This window comes from Rhinolophus ferrumequinum, chromosome 11 (genome assembly GCF_004115265.2).
Source record: "Rhinolophus ferrumequinum isolate MPI-CBG mRhiFer1 chromosome 11, mRhiFer1_v1.p, whole genome shotgun sequence".
Classification (NCBI taxonomy): Eukaryota; Metazoa; Chordata; class Mammalia; order Chiroptera; family Rhinolophidae; genus Rhinolophus; species Rhinolophus ferrumequinum.
The window spans coordinates 9,415,775-9,438,359 of NC_046294.1; the positions used below are offsets into that span (position 1 = coordinate 9,415,775).

Genomic DNA, 22,585 nt, shown 5'->3' on the forward strand with positions numbered 1-22,585 from the left:
GTTGGACGTCTCTGTCCCAGGGCCTGGGCTCTGCTCCCCTCAGCCTCCCCTGAGTGTCCCCTCAGGACCGTGCCAGTCACACCACCTTAGCAGGCCTCTGCCCAGCCCCTTCCCTGTTTCTCCAGAGAATCTTGCTCTGGTCCCCAGGCGAGCTGGGTCTCAGACCATGGACACCTCCCCTCCATTCCCTCCCTCCGTCCCTGCCTCCACCCCACTCTGCTCTACAACTGTTGACAGTACTGAAGTTTGGTTTCTCTCCTGCAGGGCCAGTTTCTTACGCTTTTTTCTTCTCTCTTTTTGTCTCTGTCTCTGTCTCTCTCTCCTTCCCCTCCCTGCCCTGCCCATGGGGCCTCCTCCTTTCACCCCGGCTGGTGGGCTGCCCGCCCCGGGCAGGGAAGGCCGGATGGTGGTGCTATCCTTGGTCTTAGGGCTTTCGGAACAGGATGACTTTGCCAATATCCCTGACCTGCAAAACCCAGGAACCCAGCAGAACCAGAACGCTCAGGGGGACAAGAGGTACGAGCTCAGGCGAGGGCCCGCGGTGGCGGCGGCAGAGCTGGACGAGGCGGTGTGTCTTCAATGGATGCTGGAGCGGGAGGACGGTCCCGCCCCAGGCGGTGCCCTCACACACGGCCACCCCGGTGGTGTCCCTTGGGTCGGAGGCCAGTGCGGCTGTCCTGGGACCATTCTGGATCAAGCCTGCTCCCCGGGCACGTTTGCCCTTGCCCGGAGCAAGCCAGCCTTTCTGCCCCATCCTCCTGCTTGGCTCCCCTCTGCTGCCCCCTCATCTTTCATCTCTGCCCCACCCCCGACCCAGAAATCCCAGTTTCTCCGGTGGTTGGTGGATGGGGGATGTTAGGGAAGGGGCGCCAGCCTGCTCTCCCTCATCCCCACCACCTCAACCTCCCTCTTGCCTGGAGGCCCCGCTGGGGTGATGGTCACACTCCCCGAAGCAGAGGTGTGACTGGCTGCTCCGCTGATGGAAGAGGAGCCCGTGGTGGGAGGGTCTGGGCCATGGGAGAGGCCTGGTGACCAAAAGGAACCAGAAAGGCAGCCCCTGAGCCCAAGGTACCAAGAGGAGGTCATAGGGTGAGGGGCCGAGAGCAACCTGTCACTGGCAGCCCTGCTGCTGGCCCTCAGGGCCCTGGGGGGGACCAGGAATAGCCTATGTGGCCATAGCACAGGCTGAGCAGAGGGCTAGGCATTTAACTGTCCACAGCCATCGGGAACTCAGGGAAGCCTGCCCTGATGCCCCCATCTCAGGAAGGGCGTGGAGAACTCTCAAGAGGAAGGGGACTGGGAAAGGCTGGAGGTCCCAGGGCTCTGTCAGCGTCACAAAGGCGGGGTCGTCCTGCACCTGGCCTGGCTGCCTTCTCTCACTCGACCTTAGGCTGGGCATGGCCACACACCTGTAGTCACGAGAGGAGGGCTCCTCACCTGGCTCCGGTCTGATGCTCGTCAGACCAAAGCCTGACAGTGCATGTGGCCCCGCAGCCAGGACGCCGTGCTTCTATCTCTGGTTCTGCCAGAACCTTGTTCTGCAGCCTTGGGCATGTCACAGCCCCTCCCGGACCTCTGCTTCCTTGCCTGTCAAATGAAGGATTGGACAGGCTGACCCCTTCCAGCTCAGATATGTGAAGCTTCTAATGTGGGAACAGGCCCTTGGGCTGGGGCACTTGTCGGATCTTGTCAGCCGGACAGAGACCCTGACGCTTGCTCATTAAGAGGCCTTTGTGTGCAGGAAGGAATTGTCCCAAGGTGCTGCCAGGGGCCTGTGGGGTAGGGAAGGAAAGGCAGAGAGTTAGACAGCTGACTTGCCTGCCCCTCCGGTAGCTTCTGGAGACCAGCATTCTCATGTCTTCCCACCCTAGTCCACAGTTACATGTCTACGGTGGGCAAAGTCGGAAGTCCCCAAGAGAATGGGAGGGGAGAGCAGGACCAGTTCTTTCACTCCGTGGTACAGAGGATATCACACCCTGAGCCCAAGTCCTGGGGTGCAGGAGGAACAGAGCCTGCCACCTCCACCCCACCTGGTGCCACAGGAGTCCCGGCTTCCTGGGCGGGGGCCTGAGAGCTGGGTCACAGGCAGGTCAGAGGGCCGTGGGGAGAGGGCCAGGGACCAAGGTTAAGAGGCTGCAGGAAGGGGCTGGAGCCCTGAAAAGCCTGCTAAACACCTGAGCCCCTTGCCTGGAAAGGTGTGAAGTGTGAGGGAGCAGATGCAGGCTGGAAACGAGATTTCACGTCACCCATGTGTTAATTAGCCGGCTCCATTTTCACCCACAGCCTATTTTTACCTCTTTGCCACTTAGGTCTCATTCCATATTTTAACACACCCATGCCTTTTGATCATTACATCAGCTGTCCCCTACCTTTCTGGGAAAGGTGGGTGTGGAGGTGGAGGTTGTGGGACCTCACTCCGACCCAGCCTGGCTTTCCAAGTGAACCCATGCCATTCCCACCTGGTCACGCCCACCCCATCCTGGATGCTCACTTCTCATGGCCTCTGGGGTGTTTGCAAGGGCGTCCAGAATCGCGTGCTTCCTTCCCGGCACTCTCCCCATATAAGCTTGGCATTGGCAACACCCGCTGGGCCCCAGGCACCTTAGAGCTCCACCCCTCTGGGCTCCTGGCTCCTTGGGCCTTGGAATGTTAGGCTTGGGTCAGCTGTCCCTTCCTCTTCAGCTTCTGCCTCCAGACCTGGGGTGAGGGGTGGGTGGCCCTTGGCTGTTGTTGGGGAGAACATTCAACGCCTGAGGTCTGCCAGCAGGAGAACCCCAGGAGAAGAAGCGGCCACCCCAGGTCCCAAACAAGAAGGGGGTGCATCTAGCAAGGAACACGAGATGGGAGGGTCGGTGCCTGCCCCTACTCCGAGGATATTTGGTGGCTGGGAAGCCCCCATCCAGGATCCCTCAGCTCCTGGACCCCAGTGCAGGGGACCCCAAGAATTTCAAAATGCTCTTGGGCCCAGGAGGGAGGCCAAAGCTGCCCTAGCTCCCACACCCTGCTGTGCCCATTCCACGGTCACCCATTCTGCCCGGCACCCATCCCAGCCTCTTGCTCTCACCCATCCCTTTCACCACTGCTTCTTGGGATCCAAATGGTTTCCACCATGGCCCCACCCCCACCTGAGTGGGGCTCAGGGCAGGGCAGGGACCTGACCACCCCCATCGCTCTCCTTGCCCCAAAGCCACCATGTTTCTCCTGTTGCGGTGTGTGCCCCCCGCCTCCTCTCTGCCTCTCCTCTCGGCCGCCTCGCTCCTCTTTGTGCCCTTGTCCACCCTGCAGCCTTCTTCACTCGGCTCCAACTAACCTTTCTTGGCCTCTCTCTCCCCCTCCTTCCTCCCATCTGCTCCTCACAGGGATGTCCCTGGGCCAGTGACGGGCCCCTGCGCCTCTCCCTCTGCCTCTCTGTGCACTTGTCTCTCTGTCTTTCTCTGTTCTGTGACCTCCAATAGCTTCAGTGGCGCTGACCATCTTTTCCCAGGCTGCTTTGCAGCTGCGCTGACGCTGTGGTGTGGCCAAAATAACTCCAACTTTCTCATACCTTCAGCAGTCAATCTCCGCTCTCTCCTCCTCTCCCCCTCTATTTTTAACCTGACTTTACCTCTCCAGCTATTTCAGTCTCCTCTTCCTCCCTGTGCCTGCCTGCGTAAGCACGTGTCCGCGCGTGTGTGTCCGTGTGTGTGTCCGCACATGTGTGTCCATGTGTGTGCGTGCTCTGCTGTGGCCGAGCCCCTGGGATGGGCACCCGTGTGTCCCCGGGCAGAGGGGGGTGTTTCCGTCTTGTCCAGGCAAGGCCGGGTTCTCACAGCAGGTGCGTCGTGTGTCTGATTCTCAGGGTGTCTGTCCCAGAGACTGCGCCCTGCGTTTTCTGTTTCAGTTTGTCCCACTTCACCAGCACACCGTGGCATGCCCAAATGTGTTTCCTCTCGTGATTGAAGTGTGTGCATCGCTGTATGCGTGTCATCTTGCTGCTCTGGTTGACTTGCCTTGTCCCCCGTGCCATTCTCCCCCTGTTCCCCTGGGTATCTGTTGGGCTTGTGTGCGCGTGTGTGTGTGTGTGTGTGTGCCGCACGTGAGTGTGTGTGCATGCACGTGTGCGCACATACCTTGCTGTTGGGTCCTGGTGTCTCCCCGCCAGGGCCTGGCATATTCCATGCATGTCTGTCTGTGCCTGCGTGGCCAACTGTGTGCCGGTGGCTGGTCCATACTGAGGCCCATGGCTTGTGTCCAGCCTGTGTGGTCTCCACGATTGGCTCTGGTACTCTCAAAGCTGTTGTACTGTAGCCTGTCCCTAGCCCCACACTTCCAGTCTCCCCATCTCCTCCTCGCTGCCTGCCCCCACCTCTCCTCCTCATGAGATGTTCCAGCCTGGTCCTTGGGCAGGCTTTTAGTGCCCCCTTCCTGAGTCCCAGCTGGACATAGCCTGGGTTCACCACCTAGGCCAGAGAGTCTGGCTCCCTGGGAACAGCGTGGACAAAGCAGACGGGGTGTAGACAGGGCAGGGTGGAATGTCACATCCGGGGCTTCAGTATTGCCCGTGTTTTTGCCCTGGGCAAGAGCCTTCTCAAAGGTGCAGTCCTCAGAGTGGGAGAAGGGTGGGGACCGGGGAGCAAGAAGGTAACGACTTGCCCTATCCAATAGGTGGTTATTTAAATCTAAATGAGTTTAAGTTGTACAGAATTAAAAATTCAGTTCTCAGTTGCACTGGCCACATTTCAAAACCTCAGTTGCCACAAGTGGATAACAGATATAGAACACTTCTGTCATCACAGAAAGTTCTACTGGGCAGAGCTGTGTGGACAGCCGTCCTGGCCTTACCTGGTCAGTCTCGTGTCTGAAGGGCACCTAAGTTCTCGCTGAGCCTGAACAAACAGGTGGGGCATCCAGAGAGGCATTCTGGGTGTGTTTGCAGAGGGTAATGATGCAGGGAGAAAACCTGGAACTCCCCCACGGAGCCTCCCCTCCCAGCAGGGGTACAGGGGGCCTCTGGGGAGGGAGGCATACTCAGACAGCACCATGCAAGCAGTGACTGGAGGATGCTGGGTTTTCTGGGGAACAGAAGGAGTGGGAGCACCCCCAAAATAGTACCCACAGGGACAGTCAAGGAGGGTCACACTGGGGTGTGGGGGGGAGGCCAGGTCTCCCTGTGGACCAGAACACAGCTCCGACTGGCCGCAGGACACGGCAGCTGCTTGGGTCTCAGAGAACGTCCTGCCGCCACACAGGCCCGTGGTGCCTAGCCCCGCCCCCCACCAGCCACGCTCATTGGGACTCCCCCTGCCCCCAGGTTGCCTACAGGAGGGAAGGCAGTGAACACAACCCCAGTGCCCAGCCAGACGCCTCACGATGAGTCTGACCGCCGGACCGAGCCGCATTCCTCCGTCTCAGACCTTGTCAACTCCCTCACCAGCGAGATGCTGATGGTGAGAAGGGCTGGCGGCCTGGGGCCCACGCGGGGGGCCGCGCCGGGAAACCTGGGGCGGGGCGATGGGCACGTGTAGAAACGGGTGACATTGTAGGCATCGTCCACTCAGGCCAGGGAACGAGCACGGTGACTGTGTGAGCGAAGCCTGGGTTCTTTTCCCCAGCTCTTTCACCAAAACAGCCGCTCTGTGCCTCAGTTTCCCCATTTTTCAAGTGGGAATAAGAACACCCATCTTCCTCCAGTGTCTTTCTGGGTTGAACAGGGGCCAAAGAAAACCTACTCCTGTGAGACATTTTTATGGTCCTAGAAGAAAAGGCTAGTGGCCGGAGGACTTGGGGCAGAAGGTGTGCCTTCTCTTCTCTGTGTGTGTGTGTGTGTGCCGCACGTGAGTGTGTGTGCATGCACGTGTGCGCACATACCTTCTCTGAGTGGCTTCCAATTGAGTAGAGGTCTGAGGCAGCACTTCCGGTGGAGCGTGTCTCATATCTCCATCCCAGGGATCTTCTCCAACCCCCGTTGCTGGGGGCCAGTTAAGGCCCAAAGAGAACAGGAGAGGAGGAACCCCGTGGTCCTGACCTTTATGAGGGGTTCTCCTGTCCACACCCAACCCCATCGGGATCCCAGCCTTGTGGTTCTGAGGCACTTTTTTACCAAGGCAGAGGTTGTGGCTTTCACATAGCACCCCCTGGTGGTAGCAGTGGGGCACAGCTAATTGCCCCGCCTGTGCTTTCCAAAGGCTAGAGATTTGAATGCAGGAGTCAGTCCAAGGTTTGGCAGCTTGGAAGGCCCAGGAAGGCTTGGGGAGGGTGTGAGGGTGGGAACCTAGTGCCTGCCATGTGCCTACTGGTCATGACCTGGGACAAGTTACTTCCTTTCCCTGGACTAGGACCCTCCTCCATCCCTCCCATAGAGAGAAGGAAGATGCTGATGTCATTCAATTCAGAGTTCCCTTGCCCACGGCCTTGGCACCGCAGCCCCCACTCTCCCTGAGGCCCCCAGGGCCCCCAGACCTCACCCTTTGCCATTTAGGGTTCTGTGTGACTAATCATCCATCCCCACTGCCCTTTTCCAGCCCAGCCCAGGGATCTTGTTAAAATGCAGATTCCCAGTCAGCAGGCCTGAGGTGGGCCCAAAGAGTCTGCATGGCTCTTGGATGCAGATTAGAGCATCAGATTTTCCCTGTTCCTGTTCTGGTCTCCCTTGGGCCTCCTCACCTCTCCCCTTCTCCGCCCCCCCGGGCCCCCCCCCCCCCCCCCGTGGCATGCCTGGCCCCCCACTGTCCCCTACCTATGGAGATGGCCCAGCCATTGTCATCGTCGCCACAGTCTGTCCACCTCCCTGCACAGGCTCTTAATTGGTTACAGCTTCCCGGTACCTAGGTTCCCAAAAGGCGCAGCCCTGTCCCAGCCCGCTTGCCTGCCCCTTGCTGGCCCTCGGGAGGGGCAGACAGCCACAGGCAGAGGAAGGCAGTGCAGGCCCAGTGCCCTCTCAGCCGAGGCTCAGAGGTGGGCAGGCAGGGTTTAATTGCCCGGCCCTGGGCCAAAGTCAGGTCATTAGCGTCGATAGTGAAGATAAAGATGAGTAGGGCGAGAAGGAGGAAGAAGCAAACCGCTGTCTGGTCTCCAGACCCCAGGCTGTCAGAAGTTGGGGGTCAGGAGGAGGCAGGTACCCACAGCTGGCCAGAGGAAGGGACTGAGGGGAGGGGTCAGAAAGAAGGCCGGGCCACAGCGGCATCTGAGCCACCCCGCCCCATCTCCCAGGGCACTGCCCGGATGGTGTTTGATGCTTACTTCTACCAGAACTCAGGCAGCACCTCCCCCAGGGCGGGATAGGGGTGGCCAGCCCAGTTGCCATGGAAACAGCTCCAGGAGCTGCCCCAGCTGGTTAATTAGGGCTCAGGGCTGTGGTTCTGGAAGGCTGGGAGCACGCACAAAACCACTGCCTGCTTCCAACGTGAAGCCCACTTGACCCACCCACCTTCCAGACTACCTCGATTGGGAGCCAAGAGCCAAGTGACCAGAGCGTCCTCAGGTGGGTCTGGGGCCACCTGGACTCGTCACCAGGAACTCCACACCAAATTTTGGAGGAACAGGGAGGGGCAAGTGGTCTTTACAGGCTCCATGGCGTCAGTGAAGAGGTCAGGCTGCGGAACAGGACTATGGAAGGAACATGGGCCTATTTAACCCTCCCAGGACCCCTACAGATGCAGAAACTGAGGCTCAAGGGGAGTGGGCTGGCATGAGGAGAGGGAAGGCTCACCAGGGGAAAACTGCATCTGGGTAGGGAAGCCACACTTTCTGTGGGCCTGGGGTGGAGCTTGCAGGGTGTCTGAATCCAGCTGAGGGGCAGGAGCCGGAGGGACCTTCTACTGTGAGAAAGATCGGGAAAGGCAGCTCAGTTCCCCTTCCAGCCCCGGGCGGGATCAGGGGTGTGGCTGGTGAAGCCCCAGACACTGGATCTGAATGTGAGAGTAAGGGCCGCTGGAAGGGCACTCATGGCTGGCACTGACCTGGCTCCCAGCTCCCACTCTACTTATCACAGGCGACTTGATGCAAGTTAGTAATCTCTCTGTGCCCCAAACCTAATGGGAACACAGCCGTGCCTGCCTCTTCGGGGTGCTATAGGGAGCGTGATGGCCAAGCACCCCACACAGGGCAGGGCCAGGTACCTGGCGGTTACTATTATTTATACGATTGGATACTTCTCACCTGGAACAGGTGAGTCCTCACTGGCTTGGGGGGCAGTCCCAACACTGCCCTGGGATGAGGACACGCTTTAATGGAAGGAACAAGCTTTCAAGTCAGAGAGGGTTCATACTGCTGTGCAATCTTGGGCGTGTGACTTAACCTCTCTGAGCCAGTCTCCTCAGCTAGAGTGGTGATAACTGCCTCGCCCGCTGTTGTCAGGATTCAGTAAGAAGGTGATGTAAGAGTCTTCTGCCATGGTAGGTGCACGCTATACATATTCTTATCATCTGTATTGTTTCGTGCTTGAGAGCCTGGGCCACCTCTCCAGGAGAAAAGAGAGGGCACAGAGAAGACTCCTGTGGGGGAAGTGGGGAGAGAAAACAGGGGCCATCAATTTCATCTTAAATGTGGTACCGGGAGCCCCACCCCTGACTCTCATCCAATCACCTGAGGAGCTTTTAGTAAAGGGATGCCTAGGCCACATGGACCCCCAGGCTCCTGGGTGGGACCCAAGTGGCTGAGGCTGGGCAGGATTCTAAAAACCTCCCCAGATAGTCCCAATGAGCAGCCACAGCTGAGAAGATTTGGCTGGGAGACCCTCCCCCCAATTACTGACTAGTATTTCAAAGTCAGCCTAGGAATGGGACTTGCATGCCACCCTCCACATGTCCATCAGTTGCTGGGTCGGCCCAAGTGCCACCCATGGGGGAGGGGGCTGAATTCGGATGTAGGCCTCCCTTCCCATGGTCCTCAGGTCCGGAGTGCAGTACTGTCACCTGAGGCTCCTTTTAAACAACTCTGCGGCCCGCCTCCCCACCCCCACGCCCAGGTCTCTCCAGCCCCGTCATATTAGGCTTACCTGACTGGGTCTGGGAGTCCGTGTTCTCAGTGTCTCTGCTTACACAAATAGACGTTGCTCCTGAAAACCTGACTCTCTCATTTTGTAAATCACATCGTCCTCAAAACCCCAGAGAGTCACTTTCCAAAGAAATATCATGGTCAAGTCTTTGGAGATGTGAACAATCTCCCTCATCTCTTTGGTAGCCCAAGTATTTGTGTTGGTGTATTTCACAAAATATTCAAAACCGTCCTGCAGGGCTGTGGGAGGGCGGAAAACTGGAGGAGGCCACTGGGGACCCAGGGCCAGCCAGGAGAGCAGTGGTGAGGGGAGGCAAAGGCAGCCTGTGTCAGAGCAGAGGGGGTGGCAGACCCAGGGCATCCAGGAGAGGCTGGGGAAAGGGGTGCACACGGCCCTGGGGTTCAGACAGGGGCTGTCCTGGCTCTGCCCTTCCTCCCTGTGTGACCCTGTCCAAGGCACTTGCCCTCTGCCTGAGTATCCTCCAGGGTGTCAATGTGGGATGGGCCCCACCCGCCCCACATGGTGACCAGAGGGAGCGTGCAGCCCTCCGCAGCTGGCCTGGCCTCAGGCACAGGGGGCCTTCTAGCTGTGCTGGGCTGTAGTGGAGGCTTTGTGGAAGCAGAATCCTCCCCAACGCAGCGCACCTCTCCCCACCCCCAGCTCTCCCCAGGCTCCGAGGAGGATGAGGCTCACGAGGGCTGCAGCCGAGAGAATCTGGGCCGGATCCAGTTCAGTGTCGGCTACAACTTCCAGGAGTCCACGCTCACCGTGAAGATCATGAAGGCCCAGGAGCTGCCGGCCAAGGACTTCAGTGGCACCAGCGACCCCTTTGTCAAGATCTACCTGCTGCCAGACAAGAAGCACAAGCTGGAGACCAAGGTGAAGAGGAAGAACCTGAACCCCCACTGGAATGAGACTTTCCTCTTCGAAGGTGAGGCCCCCGCCCACCCAAAGCCCCTCTTCCCCTCTACAACCCCCGCACCCAACCACACACGTCTACATGTGACCCCAGGCACACATGCACGTGTAGAGCTGTACACACACACAAACACACACACATGTGCACTCGCACACACCCACGCAGCATGTGTCTAGCCCAATTAACGATGCATTTTGTGTTTAGCTGGGATTAGGTTATAGCATCGAGTGGAGCTGGCATCACAGCCAAAGGCTGAGGAGGGAAGCGGGGCCACCATGGGGACTTCAGCCCAAACACAGGATTCATCCTGAGGAGGACAGGAAGGAAGGGAGGCACCCACAGGATCGCGAAATGGAGCATCTGGAGTGCCCTTAATGCAGTAGTTAAGAGCACAGCTATAGCCCAGGCTGCCTGAGTTTGGATCCCAGCTCTGGTGCTTACTAGCTGTGTGACCGGGGGCAAGTTTCTGAACCTCTCTGTGCCTTGGATTCAAATCAGCAAATTATAAAAGCTCTTACAACAGTGCCTGGTACGCAGAAAACACTCTACTATATGTTAAAAACATTCATCTGTTCCCAGTTTCTGGCCCCCTTCCCCCACCCGGGATAGGCCTGTCCAGATGCACAGGAAATGTCCTCTCTCCTGCAGGCCCTTCTTTATCTCTTATCTCTGAGGATTCACAGTAACCAGGAAGCTGGTATGTGATCAGGGAGCAATTTCTGTCCCAGGCTCTTTGGGTGCCCAGACCCTACTCCCCACTTAGAGAAGCCATAAACCTTTCCCAACCCCCTATTCAACCAGTGAGAACAAAACCTTCTTCTCCAGAACCTTCAGTATGCCCCACGGACTTTTCCATCTGGTGTCCCAGCCATCTGGCACTTCACCCCTTCCGCAAAGTGGCAGCCAGCGCATCCACTAAATAAATCATTGGGGGTGAGCTGGTGGGTGCTTGTATGTTTTTGGACCCTCCTCTTCTCCAGGGTAGTGTGGGGGTCAGTTTAGAGATGGCACAGCCAGCAGAAGGCTCAGCTGTCTGGAGGTGTTTGAAGCTAGTTGGTGGGTCAAGGTTTATGGGCAGAGCCCCAGTCCACCGGTCTGTTCTGCAGGCATTTACCTAGCATTAACTCTGAGCAGGGCACTCTCCTGGGGACTGGGGGTACAGAACAGAATTGTGGCCCTCAAGGCATTCCTGTATAAAGGAGGATACAAATGTGTAGATAATTAAGCCACACGCTGCCAACACATGACAGGTGTTGCAGGAACCCAGTATGAGCTCCCTTTGGTGTTGCTGAAGAACATTTCCCAGAAGAGGGGTCATTCAAGATGGGTTGTGATGGATGAATAGAAGTTTGCCAGATAGGAGACTGCCTCCTCTGGTGTTGAAGAGAGTTAATTCAGGTGCAGAGACCTCTTGGAAACGCCAACATTTCCAGTACACTTGTCTTCGTGCATTTCACCTGAATAGATGCCAAGGGTCTCCTGGGTAAGTTCCCTGGGGGATTCCAAGATGAGCAAGACATAGCCCCCCTCAATATGAGGAAAGGGCCCTGAAGGAATTCAGAGGCAAGGGGTTCAGAGAACATAGGATTTCCTCTTATATTGTACCTGCCCCTGTCAGAGGCTTCTCTGTGTTTCTAGCGTCTCTGGAATCCTCCAGAGCTCTTCATCTTCTCTTATCAGTCAGGCTAAGGTGTTAAGTGTCCTGTCTTCTTCCTGGATCTGACCCATCAGGCCTCCAGGCTGGTCTGCGTCCTCTGCACCTCCCGGGCTGGCCCCTCCTCCAATGGAGCCTCCCAAGGTCCAATGACTCCAGCTTCAGACCTTCTCCTGGTTCCTAGTACCTTTTCCTTCCCATCCAAGCTCCTGGCCCAGCTCTCCTTCAGGCTTTACATCCCACTCCACCCAGCACACTCCTGCTGCTCCATCAGGCAATTTGACTGGCACTTACTCATTTAGTCAATTATTGATTCACTTAACAAATATTTATCGAGTGCCTACTACGTGCCAGAAACAGTGTTAGACTCTAGGATCCGGTGATTGAGTACAGAGATACCTTCCTGGAAATCCTAGCCTAGTGAGAGAGTAAGACGCAAGGAAACAGACAGATACATCTCTATTACAGCCTGGGATCTGAGCTGGGAAAGGAAAGTGCTTGAGTGTAGATAGAATAGGGAATCCGACCCCATCAGGGGTGTCAGGAAAGAAAGCGGACGTGGGGTGTGGTCAGGCCAGCTTGTGCTGCTGAGGCAGAAAAAATCAGGGTGCTGAAAGGCCAGGAAGAAACCTGGTGTGGCCGGAGCCGTCATTGAGTGAAGAGTGGAGGACAGCGGGCCAAGTTGTGGAAGGAGTTGAAGGCAAGGGAGGCACACGCTTTTATTCTAAGTGCACTGGGAGCCACTGAAAGGCTCTAAGCAGGAGTATCATGATGTGATTTCTATTTTTAAAAGCTCAGTCTGGCTGCTATGTTGAGAATGGACAGTAGGAAGAAGTGAGCAAACGGAGAGTGCTGTTTGGAGACTCTTGTGACTCTCTAGGCAAGAGGTGCCAGTGGCTTGGATGACAGAGGGGACAGTGGAGAAGGGGACAGCTTTGGGACCTGTTGAGGAAGGACGGACGGACGGGCTGATCATTGGAAGGAGGCGAAGGGGTAGTATGTCCACTCCTTCTGTGCCTTTACCATTTTCCTCCACCCTGAGTCCTCCGGGGGCTTCCTGTCTGGCAGCCATGGCCATCGCAGGCAGAGCCACTTCCCAGACTTGCCAGCACGACTGGCAGTGGCAGGGCTGCCGAGAGAGCAAGGGGGCCATGGCCCGGCCACCAAGACGGACACATGACGAATGAGTGAATGAATGGTCTCAGCTCTGCTCTTGATTAGCTGTGGGACTTTGGGCAAGTGATTTAAGCCGTCTAAGCCTCAGTCTCCTCATCTGTAAAAAGGACAAAATACTGTCCACCTCAGAGAATTGTCGAGAGACACACAGAGGAGACAATGACAGTTCTTGCTAAGGCTTCAGGAAGGTCTGAATTCAGGTGTGGCGTGCTGTGCCTGGGGGGGCGGCAGCGGGAAGGCACCACCCATGGTCCTTCTCGTCCCTGCTCGTCTTGGGCCTTCCTACCCAGGACCCTCGGCCCCGCTCTTCACCTGCACTGTCTGTCCCCCAGGTTTCCCCTACGAGAAGGTGGTGCAGAGGGTCCTCTACCTCCAGGTCCTGGACTATGACCGCTTCAGCCGCAACGACCCCATTGGGGAGGTGTCCATCCCCCTCAACAAGGTGGACCTGACCCAGATGCAGACCTTCTGGAAGGATCTGAAGCCATGCAGCGATGGGAGTGTAAGGCCCCAGCTGAGCGCCCTGGCTGGGGGCTGGCAGGTCAGGGCTGGCAGATCCAGTCCTAGACACCCCTCAACCTTAGGAAGGCCAAGAGCGCTGTGGGGAGGGGGCGCAGATGGGCGGCCCCAATGGAGCTATTCCCACCAGCGGTTCAGCGCTGGGGCTTGGCACCTCGGGGGACTTGCTTGAGCTGTGATAAAGAAGCTGGGCTCTGTTCAGGGAGTCGGGGGGTATGGGAGCCCTATGGGAGGCAGCGCACAGACCTGCCAGGTGAGGAGAGGGCAAGTGTTGACAGAGGTGGCAGACAGAGAAGGGAGTGAGCACCCAGGTCAGGATGGAGAGGGCCTGGGGTAGGGGGCTCCCTCCAGAGAGCTCCATAACCATTCACCCTTCCTAGTCCCCACGCCCCTCCTAGTCTCCCTTTGCGGGGAGGGGAGGGAAGCAGCCCTCAGGGCCCAGCCTCAGCTGTCCCCTGCTCCCTCCCTCCCAGGGGAGCCGAGGGGAGCTGCTCTTGTCTCTCTGCTACAACCCCTCTGCCAACTCCATCATCGTGAACATCATCAAAGCCCGGAACCTCAAAGCCATGGACATCGGGGGCACGTCAGGTACTGGGGCTTCTCGAGGCAGAGGGCAGGTGGGCCAGGGAGATAGGGACACGGGAACATGCTGGGTGTCCACTCTGTGCCCGTCACTCCTGTTCCCCGCGCCCCACCTCCGGCCTCAGCTCCTGTCCCCTAAAGCCCTGGGTGGGGCCCCTTTGGAGCAGCTTCTGAGTCAGTGTCATCTGGGACTCTGTCCTGCCCAGAATCAGGAAGAAGGGGACACTGTGGTGGGAGACCTGACTTCAACCCCAGCTCGATACTACTTGTCTGTGACCTCGGGCGAGACCGGGCCTCTGTGGGGCTCGGTGTCCTTGTTCATGTTCACAGGAGGGCACAAGGTGATGGCTGAGGTCCCTTACACCTCCTCCGTTTGCTGATCCCCCAGGTCCCCCTCATTCTCACTTGGGGCTTTCCTGGCCCCCTGCAGAAAGCACACAGCTCCTCCTGCACCCAGCTTCCACGCCTGGAGAGAAAAGGGGATCCCGGGGAGCCCCTACTGCCCCTCTGACCTCCCCCGCTCCTTCCCAGACCCCTACGTGAAGGTGTGGCTGATGTACAAGGACAAGCGAGTGGAGAAGAAGAAGACAGTGACCATGAAGAGGAACCTGAACCCCATCTTCAACGAGTCCTTTGCCTTCGATATCCCCACGGAGAAGCTGAGGGAGACGACCATCATCATCACCGTCATGGACAAGGATAAACTCAGCCGCAACGACGTCATCGGCAAGGTAGGGGCAAGGCGGGCGGGTGACGCGCCAGCTGGCGCCCAGCAAGGCTCTGTCCTCACAGGCAGCAGCAGGCGTAGTGGCCGAGCGCAGGGCTGGACAGCCGGAGACATAGGGGACCTGTTGCATCCGAAAATGAAGGGATTGGATGGGATCCCCCCTAAGGGCCACACTGTGGATCGGTCCGCAGAGGACAGACTGCTGCAAGGGCAGGGGAAGAAGTAAGTGGGAGGAAGAAGTGCCCTGGATCTCAAAAAGAGAGTTTTCTGGACAAGACCCTCGGGGTAAGGACCTTGGGAGCAATGTCACCCAGGGCCCATCTGCAGAGGGTGAGCTATGTGGGGGGGTGGGGGGGGAGCAGTGTTGAGAGCTGCAGTCAGACTCCAAAACCCCAGCTTTGTTGTCCACCTCATCTGCTGCTAAAAGGCCGTGTGTCCTTGGGCAAGTCACTTGCCTCTTTGAGTTTCAGTGTTCTCATTTGCAAAATGGAGCTACTAATACTGACCCTACGTCACTTTACAAGGTGATGTAAGAATTGCCTGAGATATGTGGATGTTCTTGTAGAAAGTGACCTCTCCTTGTCATACATTAGCCAAAAAATCTATGCCTGGCCTTGAGTTTTTCCAGGATGTGCTTCTGTGACATAAACCCTTCCATTTTTCTACTTTGAAATGTCTATTCCTGTGTTTATGTTTTAGTGTTGAGAGTGTGGGCTTGGCAGTCAGTTTGCCAGTGTCCAGGTCCCAGCCCTCCCTCTTAATAGCTATAACCTTTTGGAGCCTCATTTCCTCCTCTTGAAATGAGTAAGACTGTCCCAACCTCACAGTGTGCTGGGAGGATTCAATAGCACAGGTGAAATGCTTAGCACAGCACTTGGAATGTACATGTTAGTTACTGTTAGAATAAAAGTTATTTTTGAAACGTCCCTACTAAGGGCATGTGTATCCATTCAGACATGGAGTTTTGACCAGTGTAGGAAGCCAGTGATCAAAGCAGATAGAGGGGAAGGGTAGATGCCAGGAGCAAGCTAGGTGAGACATGGTCACCCAAGGCATTGCCCTGTGTGGGGGAAACAAGAAAGGCTCTCCACCGAGAAGGGGGCCAAGGTGGAGGCACCCCTAAGACAGATGGGAATGGAGAACTTATCTATTGGGGCTGAGGGAAGTAGCTGCCTCAAAGAGCAGAGCTGGCCCTGTCTGCTAACCTAGCAAGGCTCAGGGAACGTGGCTGGCTGCCCTGGGATCACAGGCGAGACAGTGCTCCAGGATGGCATCACCCATACCCAGCGGGACCATGTGTTCTAAGTGCAGCTGGGGCTTGCTGAGCCCCCTCCTTGACCAGCTCAGGCCAACAGCCATGTAACCGTATCTATTGCTAAGCTCTTCTGTAGCTTAGCCTTTTGGAGTTGGGCGTTCCTTAGATACCTTTTGAAACAGTCCTACCTTCTGTTGGCTGAAGCAAGGCGGAGGTGAGTTTGTTCTGATTTTGGCCTGGGTAGCTCAGGTAGCCCTATGCTCTTAGCCAGCCACCAGTCACAAGGCTGGGAGGTCATGTGCGTACCCCCACCCCTGACGCTGTGCAGCCCCTACCTAACATAGAGGCCGGCAGGATCGGGCTGGTCGTGTAGAGTCCAAAGACCGGGATTTAAATCCCTCTGCACCACTTATAAATTCTGTGACTGTAGGTAAGGTTCTTAACTCTCTGCACCTTCGTTTCTCTGTCTCTAAAATGGCTTCACAGGTCAAGATGTGATGAGTTATGTGTATAGAGCCCCTAGCTAAGTGCTTACGTGTAGTAAGTGCCCAGGAGGTAGGAGCCACTGCAATTAAGGAAAGACAGTCCCCAACAGGTCTGGTAGGGAAGGGCGTGGTAGTGAACTGCCCCCCCCACCATCACCTTCAACCCCCATACGCTGCAGAACAGGTCAGGAGTCTAATTCGGAAGGGCCAGGCCTGCCCGGGCCCGAGGGAGGCACAACAAGGAAACTAGGTTAGGCTGTCGGGGAGGGAGGAGACGGCCCCTGTGGGGTAGGTTGTCACTGCATGCAAAGGCCCCTTGGTCCCCATGATCACAAGTGAGGGTGTCATTGTGGAGATGGAGTGTCACACCCTGGTGGGAGCAGGGGACAATGCCTCAGAGAGTGCCACTAATGCTGTCCTCTTCCCTGTCTCCCCAGATCTACCTGTCCTGGAAGAGCGGGCCCGGGGAGGTGAAACACTGGAAGGACATGATTGCCCGTCCCCGGCAGCCTGTGGCCCAGTGGCACCAGCTGAAGGCCTGAGTGGGGCCAAGGGAGGCCCAGGGGACCAAGGGCCCGGGTCCCCATCATGCCCTCACCACTTTATGCACACGCCCGGCTTGGCCCCCCTGCCATGGATGAGGGGAGGACCCTGACGGCTTGGCCAGGGAGGGGTCCCAGGAATCATTTGGGCCCCATTTCTAGGAAGTACCAGCCCCGTCCTCCACCAGTCCAACTCCGGGGGAGGGGCTCTGGGAGCCATTTTCCTGCTTTGCCCCTTTCCTTCCTGACTTGCTGATACTAAAGAAGTGGGGAAAAGCGTGAGAGCCAGACAGGCAGATCCCTCCAGAGGCCCGCCAGGTGGACACGGTCCCCGTTTTCTTTAAGGCAGTGCCTGGAGTGGAGAGAGGCCGCCCCCTCCACAGCCCCCGGTTCTGGGCCTAGGAGAGGGGAGGCCGAGGCATTTGGCCCTGGCCTGGCCAGGAGAGGCCCGTCCCAGGGCAGTTTCAGGTGCCGGCTGGCCCCTGAACGCCAAGGATAGTATGTAGCCCCCTCTGGGGTCCTGGAGCCGCAGCCCTGTGTACTTGTGTTGTGCCCACAGTGTGCATGTGTGTGTGTATGGGGTGAGGCGCTCGCTGCCTGTCCTGCTGGCGCCAGCAGTGCTGAAGACTACACTATGCAGAGAGGGCAGGATTCCATGAAGTGAGGCCGGGCTGGAGGCCCAGAGAGGACAATGCACTGAGCCAGGGGGTGGGAGAGGACAGGCAGGGGAGGGGTGAGGAGGGCAGGGATGGGGCAGGGTGGGGTGGGAAAGAGGGGCAGACACAAGAGGGCTGAGAGCTGGGCTGCCTCCTGCCGTTCCCCCCCTCCATGGGACTCTTAGCCCTCGCCCCCCCAGGGTCCCTCTCTGCCTCCAGTTCTTCTCCAGTAGCTCATTCCCCAGCAATTTCATCTCTTGGACATTGTTCCATACCTTTTAGGCACCTACTGTGTGCAGCACATTCCACGAGGAGTCACCTGCTCCCTTCCTTCTCGGGCTCCCAAGCCCCCACTAGGTCTTTCCCCTGACACCCTCATCCTTCCCAGATCTCATATCCCAGCCATGTTGGCAATATTCTCCACGATTCCCAGCTTCCTCCTCCTTCCTTCTCTCTCACTGTCTGTGCAGCCCTCCCTCCCCACACACACCCCTCCCCCCTTCCACCCCTCCCCCCTCCATGCTCACAGACCTTCCCTTGTGTTCCCTGTTGTGGTCTCTGATCTTGCATCATGCGACCTTCTGCAGGAATGTCTTCTCACCGTCCGCACTTCTCTGGGTCCCTCAGAGCAGCTCCTTCTGTCCCTCTCAGTTAAGGCAGAGGAAGTAGGGAAAATGCCAGGATTCTGAGTTCTGGGGTTGCCCCACACGAAGAAGTTGTGGTCTCTCCGCCTTGGCTGCTGCAGACTCTAGAATTGGCTTCCCCTTGGAGACAGCAGATTTCAGGATGATCCCTGTTTAAGCCTGCTCATCCCCACGCGAGCCCTGGTATTGATACAAGACAGCTGGTGACAGCCTCGATTCCCGAGGTCCGAGAGCCTGGGCCTGACATTCCGAAACACACCGCCAGGTGGCGCCGGGAGACCGCAGTCTGTGACCGCGGCCCCGGACCTCAGTTCTACCCCAGATGGGGTTGACACCCCAGGAAAGAGACCCTGGTCCCCATTTACAGAGCATGGCAAAAGCATAGGCATTTAGGAACCGTTTTCCTTCAGTAGGCTTCCCCTTTGAGCTGAGCATTCTGCTCTATACAGTAGACAGGTCACATTTTTGCCCATATCAAAATTTTCTTACATTGAATCTCACACTTCCGCCCCCAGCCTTCCCCCTAGGATCCGGAGGAATAACACACAAAGTAGGTGAATTATTTTGTAGAGTGAAGAGTGCTAAGGTACAGCAAACAGTCACCCACATTCCTTGTAAATCCAAATTTTTCTCTATTGTAGCTTTGCTTAAAATGGGGGTCTGCCCCAACTGCACCGTCCTTATTGGGCGGGCTGGGGACCAGCCCCCGGCGGGGACAGGAGGGCTGAGACTCTGGAAGCTGTGGGGGAAGCGAAGGGAGGGTGATGTCTCAAGAAGCAGAGCGGACCCTCTTCCCCTCCACCCCGCGGGAGGCGGGCGGTTGAGCGAGCCCACCCCAGGCCCCCAAGCCTACTGCAGAGCCCCCAGGGATTGAACCGATTTGTAAAGAGTGGGCGGGGTAACTGCGTCCCTTTTTTTCTCCGAGCCCCGCCCATGGGACTCTTAGCCAATCATATGCAGAGCATCTCCAGGCAGTCTGTTCCCAGTCTGATCCCACCCAGGCACGTTGGTGTAACCCTCCTACGGTTCCTCAGCCCTCAGATGCGCAACGGGGACACGGGGGAGGGGCAGCAAGTGGTGGGCCGCGGGCCGGGTGGGCTGGCACGGGAGGAGGCGGGTGGTATGGGGTGAGGGCGGGGGGAGGTCTAGGCCTACAGGAGAACAGGGAATGGGGGAACTTGAGGGTGGGGGAGGGCACCGGAGCCCTGCCACCATCCCAGGACCTTGGGCAAATCACCCATACTTCGGGGCCTCAGTTTCCCCATCTGTAAAATGATGGTAATAATACTTCACCTACCTCATAGGGGAGGTTGTGAGGCCGCCGTCACCTGACCTAGGGGTCAAGGCAGGAGAACTGAAGGTGCTACCCGCGAGCAAAGTATTATTACTGTACCCTGAAAGCGAGGCCCACTTGCCCCTCCCCCCACAGAGCCTCCAGGGATAGCCAAGGCCGGCCTGGGCCTATCTGTCTCTTCTCCACTGTGTCCCAGGTCCCTTCATGAGCGTCACCTGCCGTCTTTGTGGGCGCCCTAGACTTAGTTGTTATCTTGTTCATGTATCCTTTCTTGTGACCATCTCCCCGGAACTGCTGTACAAATTCCACCTACCCCAGGACCCCGCACCTGCCCACCGGCGCCAGACGCCAGGAAAACAGCCACAAAAAAGCCAAGGGGGGTCTCAGAGCCCCCAGCCTGGCTGGGGCCCCAGGGGTGGGGGTTGATGGCCATTGTTTGTATTGTGTTTGAGTCCTTGAGCGCAAGTGTTTTATAAAAAAACAAAACAAAAACCCACTGTCGCAAAAAAAAATTTGCAGCAAAGAGAAATGAAGAAAAACTGAAGATAAAAAAAGGAAAAAAGAACCATACAAAAATTTTCCACCATACGCACCCTCTAAGCCAGCAAGATTTCCTCTTTGCAAAATCATATTTTTGTGGGAATGGGCCCTGCTTTTTGTGGCGAGGCCCATTCTGATTAATAAAGGATCGTGGAAAAGTAGGGCCTTGGCTGTTTCCTCCGTGGGTCCCAGCCCTCCTTCACCTCCCAGGGGAAGCAGCAGTCGGGTGAGGGGAGCCTGGGGCGGAATCTCCCTTCAATTTGTCACCCTGGAGATTTGTCTTCACTGGTAATGAGGTCCTTCCAGCCTGTCCTCAGATCTAGACTATAAACCCACCAGCTGCCCCGAAAGCAAGGGAGCAGCCCCACCTCCCGGATCAGGCCTGAAGCAAGGCTTGTTGGGAGTGGAGTCTCCTTGAGGTCTGAGGGGTACCCCTGTAGTTCACCCACACTAACATCCCCTCCCTCGGTGCCCAGGGGACCCTCCCCACCCTCCAAGGCAGGTCAGACAAATCAAAGGGGGACCCTCCACTACCCACCACTACTACCTGAACTATGGCTGGGCCACCGTGGTTACAGGTCAGCATCTCCCCTTCCTTCGTGGTCCCTGCAGAGCTCTAGCTCTGTTGGCTGGGCCTGTGGCTTCTCTCTACCCTTTTTGGGTTTAATCCTGTAGGAGTAGAAAACTCTCTCCAACTAAGAAGAGCCCATGGCCAGACCCAGCCTGAGGGAACTGAGGGCCCCGTGTCTTCCTTCTCCAGCAACTGTGGCCTGGGGTGAGCTATTTCCTTCTTCCAGCCTCAGTTCCCTCAGACTGCAAAGGAGCAATAACCACTCCAGCCCCTTTCCCTTCCTTCCCACACACCACCAGGGGAAGCCGAGGCCTGGCAGCTCTCAGGGTACTTCAGAAGGAAGGTGCTACCTCTGTTATAGGCACAAAGGCAACGAGTGCCCCTCCGTTGTCACGTGTCACCTGCTGGCTCCGGCCCCACTCGAGTGAGGGAGGCCATCGCGCCTCCTGCTCCCCAGCACCTGGCCGGCAGCTGCCTCCTGGAGCTGCACTAAGTACCCCCACCTGACGCTGCCCATCCTCCCCCTTCCTGTCCCATCAATTTCTGCCAACCTTGTTTAAAGTTCTGGTTAAAAGTCATTTCCTTTGCCTTCTGATCTCTGTCCCAGAGATTGGAGAGAGCCCCAGGGTCAGGTAAGTATTCTCAAGAATGCCCCTTGCCAGAACCTCTGTTCAGGCTTTCTCGGGGAAAATGGCTCTGGAAATCTCGGCTTGGAAGCAGGGACAGCTCGGCTTGGCAGAGGTGACAGCCTCTAGCCATGGGCTTGGGGCCTTCTCCTGGACTTTTTGCCTCGTTCTTCTACCTTTACTTCATTGGGTCTCTCTTCATCCAGGACTACACTGAGAAATTTGCCCCTCTCTCCCTGTGCCTGAAACCACTGCCCTCTGGTGTTCACTTTCTCCTGCAAGTCCCTCCTGGATTCCACTGCTTTCTGGAAGGCCATCCTGGTCTATGTCCTGCTCTCCTCTCCCTCCCCCACAAAGACACCCAGAAGGACAATGCTTGAACACGCTGTATGCCCCAGCCCGTAGCTCCCTTGACCACCTGTGTCCCTTAAAATGCCCTCCTCCTGTGTTTGTGTCCTGTGTGTATACGTTGTGTCTCGTTTAGATTGTGAGCCCCCCTGGGCAGGGACACCTGTCTGAATACATGTTCTGTGTGGCACACCTGGGTGTGCTAATAAATGTCCATCCTCAGAACAAGAGTACCCAGGCGTCTTGAGGAAGCTTTGGGACAGATGGCTGAGCAAGCCCATGCAGTGGCTTTGGAGGCAGGGAGGTGCTTCTGGGCAGGGGCTCGGGTTCCCCAGCTCCCTGTCCTTACTGTCCCAAGCCCTGAGGGTGGGCAGGGAGAGGGAGATGGCCGTAATAAAGCTAGCAAGGATCCGATCCCCACCTCCTATCTCTGCTGCTCTGCTCGCCAGGAAGCCTGTCGCAAGGCTCCAGGAGGGAGGAAGAGCAGGTTACAACCACCACGCCCAGACCTGACCGCCAGCCAAGGACAGAGGTGACCTCACTTGGTGTGGGTCCAGCACTGGGTTAGGCCTCCGACTCATATTAGGGGCAAGTCTCCGTCCCTGGGCTGTCTCTTGCCCTGCTACAGCCTCTGTCCTGTGCTCCAGTCCTCACTGCCTGCCTTTCAGTTCTGATCTGCTGACTGCCTTGGCCTCTGCCCTGCATGCCTGGCACAAATATAACTCTTCCAGGGCTCTTCTGCCCGACACCCCCGTGGCCCTAACCTCGCTGACTACCCCCACACAACTGAAGGAACAGCATTGTTACAAATGCCCGTCCAAAATTGGCTCCCCTACTCCCCGCGCCCCAAAGCCAAGTGAGAAGTCACAGGCAGTTAAGTGGGGGTGGGCTAGGACTCCTAATCCAGCGCTCTCTTCATCACCAAGGGGAGCTATGACGCCCAGCTGTCCCTGGCAAGAGCCCCTTTTCTACCCTGATCTCCCCCATATCTGCATGGAGACAGAGCACCTCAATATTGCTCCCAAGCCAGGGATCGTCACCACTTTAAGCAAACTCTGTAACTTCCAGAAGGA

General features: G+C 57.2%; 1 protein-coding gene across 5 annotated transcripts in view; it reads left to right on the plus strand.

Annotated features, from left to right (window-relative positions):
• Positions 1-21,755, plus strand: part of SYT7 (synaptotagmin 7) — a 62,511-nt gene extending 40,756 nt beyond the window's left edge. For 4 of the 5 annotated variants that reach the window (XM_033119717.1, XM_033119718.1, XM_033119719.1 and 1 more), the window contains 6 exons: positions 5,291-5,426; positions 9,635-9,905; positions 13,056-13,225; positions 13,716-13,830; positions 14,356-14,555; positions 16,729-21,755. In XM_033119717.1, the coding sequence (XP_032975608.1) occupies positions 5,291-5,426; positions 9,635-9,905; positions 13,056-13,225; positions 13,716-13,830; positions 14,356-14,555; positions 16,729-16,833 (997 nt within the window). In that variant the 3' untranslated portion in view covers positions 16,834-21,755. Of the gene's footprint in view, positions 1-393; positions 517-5,290; positions 5,427-9,634; positions 9,906-13,055; positions 13,226-13,715; positions 13,831-14,355; positions 14,556-16,728 lie in introns of all 5 variants that reach the window. The other variant, XM_033119716.1, reaches the window with a different exon arrangement.
• The last annotated feature ends 830 nt before the right edge of the window (positions 21,756-22,585 follow it).